This window comes from Coturnix japonica, chromosome 5, assembly GCF_001577835.2.
Source record: "Coturnix japonica isolate 7356 chromosome 5, Coturnix japonica 2.1, whole genome shotgun sequence".
Classification (NCBI taxonomy): domain Eukaryota; kingdom Metazoa; phylum Chordata; class Aves; order Galliformes; family Phasianidae; genus Coturnix; species Coturnix japonica.
Window position 1 is genome coordinate 8939499 of NC_029520.1, and position 9866 is coordinate 8949364.

The 9866-nt window shown below is 47.1% G+C and overlaps 1 protein-coding gene and 1 long non-coding RNA gene across 3 annotated transcripts in view; both read left to right on the top strand.

Moving 5' to 3' along the window:
• The window catches only part of CD151 (CD151 molecule (Raph blood group)), a 28662-nt gene extending 26220 nt beyond the window's left edge, over positions 1-2442 (top strand). For both annotated transcript variants that reach the window (XM_015863787.2, XM_015863788.2), the window contains exon 9: positions 188-2442. In XM_015863787.2, the coding sequence (XP_015719273.1) occupies positions 188-247 (60 nt within the window). In that variant the 3' untranslated portion in view covers positions 248-2442. The remainder of the gene's footprint in view (positions 1-187) is intronic.
• Positions 2443-6050: 3608 nt separating this feature from the next.
• On the top strand, positions 6051-9209 carry LOC107314480. Its single transcript, XR_004307589.1, has 4 exons — positions 6051-6100; positions 7001-7131; positions 7284-7359; positions 8547-9209. It is a non-coding gene; the product is annotated as an uncharacterized LOC107314480 (long non-coding RNA).
• The last annotated feature ends 657 nt before the right edge of the window (positions 9210-9866 follow it).

Consider the following 9866-nt stretch of genomic DNA (forward strand, 5'->3'; position numbering starts at 1 on the left):
AATTAATTATGAGATTAGCACAGATTATGTTCTCTCACACTCATTGCAAGCTGGAGTGCTGTATCTCCAGGCCGGAGTTGGTTGCCACTCCGATATGGGTCCAAACTTCTAGTTTGCAGGCTGCTACCTCTACTGCATCCATTCTGTTTTTTTTCATGCATTTCTCTCTTCTCTTTCTGCCCTGTAGATCTTTGGGATGATTTTCACTTGTTGCTTGTACAGGAGTTTGAAGCAGGAGCCGTATTAATAGCTATGGGAACTCTTGTCAGCTCCCCCTCTGCCACTTCCCTTAGTGCCTGCCAACCTCACCACCCTCCACCACCACCACAGAAGTGTCTGCAACCTGAGGACTTCGCTCTAATTAAATGCCTTACCTGCCCCTTATGGGGAAAGTCACCCTCCTCATGCACAAGGCAGCCAGGAATTCAGCAGGTCCTCTTCATCGTCAAGAAACAGAAGAGCTGTGGATTTTCTGCTAGAAGCTTTAGCAAAACAGTCTCTTGATGTAACTACAAAGCAAGATTTATCTAGGGCCTTTCTCTTGGGGCTCTTGCTGAGCCGACGTGGAAGTATTGGGATGCTACACAGGAACCACGGTTTGCTTTCTGAGAAGTGTCTCAGCAGAGCTGGGCATTGACTGTGAGGACAGATGATGTTTCTGCGCTGAGCTGGAGCCAGATCTGAGTCTTTCAGACACAGAAGATTTGTCATTCTCCCCCCAGCCTGTGCCCTGATGTCCTAACACAGATGTTCTCCACCTGTGTAGATGCCTGTCTGGTTGTGTGGGGCAGGAATTGCGCTCTGTGCTCATCAGGATCACGACTTGGTACAGTTGAAATCTTGTTGCGGCTCTAATGTTGTCGAGATCTGGGTGCCTTAGTATTTCTCAGCAATCCTTCCTCCTCTTCCTTGAAGCTTCCCTGTAACGCAGTGCCATTAGGAGCCACAAGAAGCCTTCTGCCGCCTAGCAATTCCAGAGCCAAAGACATTGGACTGCTTTCTAATTCTTTTGGGTCATGTCTGTTTTATTTAGTGGCTTCCAGTGTGAATGAGAAAGTTCAAAGAGTTGTTTCCTGCCTGTCCCCTGGTGTGGTTTGACGAAGAGCTGGTCTGTTGGTGGAGCTGATGTATCATGCTACCCTTCGGCCTGTTTGGTTAGTGGAAATGCTTCATCACATCTCTTACGTGTTGAGAGACACCCTGGGCTTGATGCTCTAATTAAAACCTCCAGGCTTGTCTCTCTTGGGGTGGGAAATGAATATATACAAATGTTTTATCAGCCTCCAAAGAGCTCATTAATCAGTTGAGGGTTTTCTGGCTTTAATGAGATCTGGAAGCCCACTTTCCAGACTATCCCAGCAGTAAACAGTAGAGTCATCTTCCCCCAGTTGTTCCAGTGTATTTGGTAAATTGGTAGTGCTGGGTTTAACTGTCTATTTAATTAAATAGATTTAATTAAATGTTATCTCTGCATTGGGATCCTGGTTACATACAGGGCATAAATGCAACTGCTGCCATGGAATTGGTGCCACTGTTATGCCCACAAGGTCTTAGCCTGGATTCATAGGACCTTGGGAGCCTCTCCTGTCCTGAGGGAATCGATTGTTTTCTTCCTAATCATCCTGGAGAGGGTTCTCATCAAGAAGTCTGCTTGGTAGAGCAGAATTATCTTCTTTTCACTTTCCTGACATGCTTTGTGCACCCACGAAGCAGAAAGAGCTGTAGGGATTTGGGGTTTCTAAGCAGTGAAGATAATGCCCTTCTATAAGCCAAGTAATTTTCTCACTCTCTTGTCCTTTTGGTGGTACCTCATCCCTTGGCAGCAAGCATCAGCAAAATCACCCAGAGCTCTGAAGGGTCTTGCAGCACTGTGGGGGGGTTTAGTTCACAGAGCAATCCTGGACTGGTCCCTCAGAGGGGGCTGAAGGGTGGCAAGTTAAAATTCAGAGCAGGTAAACCCGAAGCTCCACCATCAACAAGAGCACAGTGAAATAATCCCTAACACTAATGCAAAAAGAGGTGGAGGAACTGAGGTGTGTCCGTTGTCCTACAGCACTGGGAAAGAGGGAAGAGAAATCTAAATTATTGTGTCACGATCTGCAGGAGAAATCTCTAAATTATTTCTTGTTTTATATTCAGGTTCCTGACAAGTACTGACTACTAACTGAGGAAAATACTCAGCACGTTGCTTCTGGCAATATTTCTAGTTTCTTACACGTATCTTCTCAGTTGCCTTTGCCTGTTTCATTGAAATGCATTGTGCAGGGCTGAGAGAGGCCAGGAAGAATGAGATATGAACAGAGCTGGCTTGTGTCCATTGAGTTGTTGTATACTTTTTCTCTGTATAATAATATTCATTGCTTATTATTTTTTTTAACTCAATTTAAGTTGCTGGCCAATAGAAAAATAAAGCTCTGTACTTACTCCATGTAGCAAAACCAATGGTTAACGTGAACCATGTGTGTGTTATGTGGGTTCCTCAGCAGTGGAAGCAGCATCCTGCCCTGCAGGAAGAATGGGGCTGCGCAGTGTGTTTGCCCTACACAGTGTGCTGTAGTCGGATCTTCCTTTCATGGCAGACATGTGAAGAAGGCAGCAGACCTGCCCTTTCTTATCCTTTCTGATATAAGGATGTGAAATTCGTCTATATTCAGCCAGATGGAGGTGCCTGCAACTGATGAGCGTGGCCACTCGGTGGCTCTCAGGATTCATTGCACTGTTAATTCAGCTCCTGCAATTAGGTGGCTCCAATTCCAGCTGCTTGAATTGAAGTCACTAAGCCTTGTGCCATCGTGAGCATCTTGCCTTCGTACTCCAGGCCTCAGCCTTTTCACCGCCTTCCCTGGCAGCCAAGAAAGAACCAGAGAATGTGCTCAGCCAGAAGCAGGAGCCACTGAAAATAATGCTCAAGGGTGAACATTGTGAGCACGTGAGGAGCCTCAGGATGGGCTGCTGCAGCATTACTCTCTCAGCAGGAGGCTGTGTGTCACGCACCTTAACCCCTGTTCTCACATCTCATCCAATGCCCCTCTGTTTCACTAGGGAGTGCAGCGTGGATCGGGCCACCCTGTCTCACTCCTCAAGGGAAATGAGCCCCCTTCTGACAACTGAGGAGGCTGTGCCGTGGTGTTTTTCACTCAGCAATTGCTTAAAAGCCATTTCTTTCCTGAATTGGCTTCTGCAGTGTCTGTGAGGGGATTGCAGTCATGACTATGCAGCATCCCCATGGGCTGAGCAGCCGCAGGTCCTTGGGTGCTACTTCCTCTTGGGACACCAGCACTGATTTCTTTCCCCCTGGACCTGGAGCTTTGGCTGTGCAGCTGTGCCATGTTCCCTTGGGGTGCTGTGGGGGCTGATAAGCTTTGCTGGGAATAAACTAGAAAACAGATTGAACAAAGAGCCCAGCCTGCAGCAGTCACCCTGTTTCTGCTCTGTTTCAGACAAGACACTGACCCCAAGCCAAGTCACAGATGTGCCCTTTCTTCCCCTGTTTAACTGTTCTTGGTGCCTTGTTCTTTGCTCATTCTCAAGTCCACCTTTGGCAGTGGTTGTCATTTCCTTGTTTCCCTGTGGGGCAGAGCAAGGCTGCAGTGGGGGAGAGAGAGGAGCACAGAGCGATGGTAATGTCCTCCATCACTAGATGTGACAAATGTGCTGCACTTGGGAAATGGCACAGGGGCACGGCCTCTCCTTTCCTGCTGTGAAGTCTCCCCAGGAGGACAGACACTGAACCACGCCAGGAGACTGCCCATTTGCTCCCCTTATTCTGTGCTTTTTCTCCACTTAGTAGCTCTCACAGCGGAGTAAAATGATCCTAATGGGCATAGCCTTGCTTCAATTGCCCTTGATGCAAGATGGCCCTCGTAGTCTTGAGTGCTCTTATGCCAGTGTGTCTGAGCTTCTGCGCTTGCTGCTGTGTTATGAGTCCTGGTGCTTGCTCGCAAGCAGCCTCCTTCCCCCAGTTATGGGGCAACCAAAGGCTCTATAGTAGGGGCAGCTGTGAGCTCGCTGCTGTTGTTTCAGCATAGCATCTGGCCCTGCAGCCTCTTTAAAGCCTCGCAGTGCATCAGTCCCCTTGTCTTAAGTGTATCCATGTGTGCGCACCCCTGGGAGAAGCTGATGGCTGCTCTGCTCCTGTGGGATCTCTGCATTGCTACCTGTCACAACACTGAGCAGAGACAAGCTGCCTCAAGCTGGGCCTTATGCTGGCACCCACAAACCACATCAATAAAGCCTTGCAGTGAGGGAAATGAGGTCCCAGCAATCCCTATTGCCACCCAAGCAGCCCTTTCTGTAGGACACGGTAAAGGAACGTCAGGATGAGACCTTGAGCCTCTTGCTTTTTTTTCTATGAGGGAAACTGAGGCAGTGTCCGAGCTCATGCAGCAGGCAGCACTTGGCAGCGCTCCACATTCCCAACACATACTTCAGCTGTGATAAAGCAGCCTCTTTCCTCCGAGAGCTGCCTGGTTAATCCTTTCTTAACCTTCCCAAGCAAGTTTTATTGCCTGGTTGTTTTTCTCACATCACTTTATGTGCTTTGATTACTCGCTGCCCATCTGGGGACGCAATGCTCTACATTAAGAAACGATGACCAGCCACTGGGGCTAAAGGTTTGGGGCTGCCTCTGCTGGGAGGGTTGAATGACACCTGAGGGGTGGGCAGGGGTTGGGCGCTCCATGGCCCTGCAGTGATTCTCCAAGGGCTCGTGGGCTGCAGCAAACTCCAGGTAAGCCCCGGGTGTCTGTGTCCCCTGTGCCCACTGCTGGCTCCTCTCCCCCACATCATCCCTCAGCTTGCTGAGTGCTGCCAGGCATTATTGGATATTTAGCTAAATCAAATCTGGTCCCACTTGAACACCCAACTTTCTGAGATATCTCAGCCTAATTCTCATTTTGTCCTCCTTTGTGTTTTATGTCCTTCCAGGTCTGTCCCAATCCACAAAGGGGATCGATATTTATAATTTATTTCCTTTTCCCTCTCTTACCTTCTCCCACTGCTCTCTACCAGGATTTGAATGAAAGTTTTTAATAGCCTTCAATTCAGGGCTGACCTGCTGTTTCCTTTGCTGATGGGCTCATGAATGATTCAGCTGTTTGGGCCCTATCTGGCAGCTGTCACAGAATTGTTGTTAAAACCCCATCTCTGAGGTTTGGCCTCCCTCTGTGTTAAACAATGCAGAGCAGGGAGTGAGCCCTAAAAAACAGAATCATGAAGGAAGCCATGTATGTATGAAATACAGTTTTCAACCAAAAAAACCCTCCCAAACACATAAATCAACTGTATTTTACTGCTCACTTTAATAGCACCGAATCAGGCTGTTGAAATAGCAGCCCCAACACGTGGGCTCTCTGCCCTGTTGTTCTTCCCCTTTGCACATGCAGAACTGATCATATTTTCTCTTCCTTGCCCCCTTACACTGCAAACCTCTTTTTGCTGCCTATATGAGCTATGTCACGCTGCACAGCCCTGGTTCAGCAATAGACATCTTGCTCCAAAGCAGATGTTACCCCACAAAACCACTACACTCCTAAAGCCATCAATGGGAAACTCAAATCCGTGTCTAGCTGCTGCCTCTGCTTTAGCATCAGCAATTTCTTCTAGTTTTGCTCCATTGCGTAAGCTGTAGCTTCACATAAACTCAATCTTGCTATTTCAGCTAAGGTTTCTGGAACACGGGCACAAATAAACTCGGCTCTCCACGCACCACTGGAGAAGCTGCTGTTGTTTCACTGCTTTAGGGTTCAGAGCCCTCCCTGGGTCCAAGAGCACCAATGAGCTCCTGGGAAATCACAGGAACAAGGGAAGAGAGCTCAGAAGCTGGTCTGGAGAAAAAGGAGAGTTTAGGGTTTATCTGGTGTGTGGGAAATTGGTAATTACAGCCTGAACCTCTGATTAATCAGCTGAGGCAAGTGTTGGGTCAGCTGTGGGAGCACAGGTGAGAGTAATTTAGCTGTGCTCCCAGAAGGGGTGGAGCTTGACTCCATCTCCCCTAGACCTCATTTAAGGGCTGACCACCACTAAGGCAGCATCTCTTGGAGATTGTTTCTTGGTGGAGATTGCCTCAGTGGTTCTCTGCAGACTGAAGGCTTCCGTACAGGTGAGTTTTTCCTGTAAATAACCTTTTGGGTATTTACAACTACTATCTTTATGTTATTGTCACTGTACAATCTGGTCCCCATCCCAGGGAGGGGGTAGCTCAGTACAGGGTCACTCTGCTAGCAGTATGCTGTTGTTACGCTCAGGAAAGGAGCCTGGAGGCAGCTAAGTGTGCAACCTGGGAGCTCTGGGCTCTTCAGCTCACCCCAACTGACTGCAATTAAGGCAATTCTGTCTTTATTAAGGGTAACTGAGCTAATGGCTTTTTCCAGCCTATATCCCTGCTCCTAGATAACCTTATGGGCCAAGTTCTGATCTCCTTCATGAGATGCACAGGAGGCAAATGTTCACCTCTTGTTCCCTGCAGCTAATTGCTCCCACCCTCTGTAAGTGCAAGTAGCAGATATCTCTAATTGCTCTTAATGAAACCAGTTGGTGGGTGAGGGTTATTTGAAGGCCAGAGCAGGCCCTTAGGAGGGTCTGGCATTCTGGGCGTCCATGCTTGAGCTGAAGGGAACTCAGGATGTGTGTGAAACAGGACAGGTTGAAATGCTTCAGGGACTATTTGGTGGTGACCTATAAGGATAAGTGAAGAGAAATGGGCCGCTGCCTGCGCTTAGAGGAGCTGTAGCTTCCTAGTCTTGCTCTGTCTCATTGCACAGCTAGAAAAGAGCAAAGCTCTTTTTTTCAAATGGCATTTGGGCAGAAATATAGATGGGAAAATTGATTTAGAAAGGGTAAGTGGAAAAAGCAAGATATGCCCATTAATCAGATGTGAATGAGTGCACTGTGCACTCCCAGCTCCTCACTGGGCAGCATGAGAAACTGAGGAGTCCTTAACTTTAAGCACTGCTCAAAAAACATCAGAGTGTTATCAATGTGATTCTCATCCTAAATCCAGAACGTGGTTTATGCCAGCTACTAAGAAGAAAATTAACCCTATTCCAGCCAAGACCAAGATACCTGACTGAGACTGGGAGTAGCAGGAGAGGCATCTACTACAACCACCTAAAAGAGATGACTGAGCTACAGGTACCTCTAGACACCCTGGGTGCTGTTCTTGGTCTGAGATCTGTTTTTGTTTCTCTTTCTGTTCGTTTTATCTCTAATGTGTGGATGGCAAAGAGGGCAGCTGTGGAGGGGCAATACAGAGACCTCCTCCCCATCATGTCCTTTCCCGTCAGGGCTGGGATGTGTTGGGAACCACCTCAAACAACAGCTCCACAGCTCCAGTATCCCAGGCTGCAGTGGCCCAAAATGGTAGGTGGGAGCAAGCAAGCAGAAACAGGTGATGTTTGGGTGGCAGGAGAGCCAGCAGGGCCTGGAGGTACCCATGGGGCTGGCAGTGCCCATCAGCAGGGCTGGCTGTGGAGCTGGGAACCTTGAGCTCAGCTGCTTCCTGAAGCATCATTTCACGTTGCCTCTTCCCCAACCACTGACATGACTTTAATACAACTTTTTAAAGTATGCATTTGTATCTAGTAAGCCCTTGAGTACAGCAGAGTCCCTTTTATATTGAAATTCAGGCTTCTCAATAACATTTTATTATGAGGCTTGCTATTTTTGGAGTTGCTGTTACTCTGTTATGAGCAAGGCACCTAACATCCTTCGATATGAAATCATTAAGGGCACAGCAGAGTTCATTACAGGGGCATTTCTCCAGATTAAGAACAAATCAATACCACATACTAATATCACAGCCTGGTACCTGGCTTTGGTTGCAAACAGCACACCCTGAGAGGGAGATGCTCTTCTTTTGGCCTCTTGTGCTCTTCTTCCAATATCTTATTTACTGTTTTCCCCCAGGCTGTTGTGATGGATTTATGAGTAGACAAAATCCAAAGGTTGTTTTTCTTTAAGCTACCTGAATATTGTAGCTTTTAAAGTAGGGAAGCGAGAAATAACCAGCTTAAGTTTGCAATATCGCTGTACCCTTGCATGCAATATGACTTCCCCTTGGAAGCCAAGGCCTGCAGCTCTGTCTGGGTGCGCTCAGCTTATTACGATCAAGGTTTAGAATAAATTTCAGGTGTTTCAAGTTGAGAAAGCATGGAGGTGATGTGCTGTGAGGGAGGGAGGATGAGGGTTGTTTATAAGAACCTCCAATGGAAGGAAGAGCTCTGCTTGTGGAAATCTGCCTCAGCCAAGGCCCAGATGGAGGCTCCAGCTCTGCTCCTGACACCCCAAATTTGCCTCCTGGACCCGACTGGCTGTTGCTCAGCCCCTGGGAGCTGTGTCTTGGGCTAATTCCAGCTGCATTCAAAATGGGAACTTACTCCATCTCACCGCTCCCAGCTCCTGCAGCACGTGGCGTTCTTTTTGTTCAGTGGCAGTGATGGAAGCTGTTAAGGCCAATGGCATTTATTTCTGTTTACTTATTGCAAGTAATTATCCATCAGTGGAATTTAATTATTACTTCTTTTCTTTTTTCTTTTTTGCCTACTAAGAATGCTGTAGAGTGGAGCAAGGCAGCCACTTGTCTAGGCTGCTTTCAACACTGAGTGGCTCCAAAGCAGGGAGGTCCTTCAAGCCACTTTTGTCAGTGAAATTAACAACAAAAAAAATCAAGCTACTGAAGTGTGGAGCTGGAGGCCATCTCTGTAATGATCTGAGGCGCTCAACCCGTTAGAAGCTTAATGCTTTCATTTACAAGATTGCTCCTGGAGGAAGACCTCCTGGTCGAACTGCTATTGCTCCTTAAGAAAAAAATGAAGTTTGTAATCACTTTGGCTGCTCTGCTCATTACTAGGAAAGGCCTTCAGCTGAGTGCAACGCTCATCTTCTTGCTGTTGTTTTTAAACCTTCAGCCCAGCCATATTAGGAATTCCATTGCTGTGTATAAGTTTACAAATTCAATTACAGAAGCTCCGAACTTCCACTTCCTTTGTAAATGGGAAGCTTGAGGGCTGTGTTGTATCACAAACTGCGACTGTATCGATAAACAGTTGGACAGAGCCCTGTTGGCTGGTTTGTAGCGACCGATCAATACTTTCACGTGGTTGACACTGCTCTTATTACCATTCATCCTGTTTTTCCATTAACTGGACTTTGTATATGTTGTATATATTCATTCTAAGGCCTGTCTTTAAATAAACACTGTAAGGACGTGAGCAATGATGTTACATGGGGATGGGCAAAGGGGAGTCTGTCTTACTTGATGTGATGAGCACAGGAAGACAAGACAGTGGGATGGGATGGATCCGATGCACACCATAGAGAAGGGATTCCCATTGTCCCCAGGGGGATGTCGGTGAGTACAGTGACGTTTTGGTTAATCTCCAAAGTAATTTGAAGCTTGTAGATAGCACTGTGGTCAACCAAGGGAGCAGCAGCTTGAGAAAGGTCAGCTGCTGACAGTGAGCTGTACTGCTGCTTGACCTCAGTCCACAAAGGCACCGATTTGTTCCGTTTTTCCAAAGCAGTTCATTACTAATTACTTGAGCTTTTAAAAGGAGGAGGTCTGATTTCAAGAGTGGGTATTGAGCATTTGTTCTTCCTATCTCGAAGATCAAACCTGTGCGGTGGGACTTGGGTTAATTCAAAATCATTAGTACTTGTGGAAAGCCTTGACCACAGCCTCTGGGGCTTGTTTTGAAGTCTGTTGTTAACTGCTAGTATCTTGCATCCCCCAAAGTATATGTGCTTTTAGCTCTTTGTCAGCTGCTCCACGCCTTTCGCTGATCGCTATTTGTTCAGCTCCTGAAGGCAGAAAATTATGAACCCTTTTTAATAAAATGCTTGCTTTGTATTTGGAAGGGATAAATTAA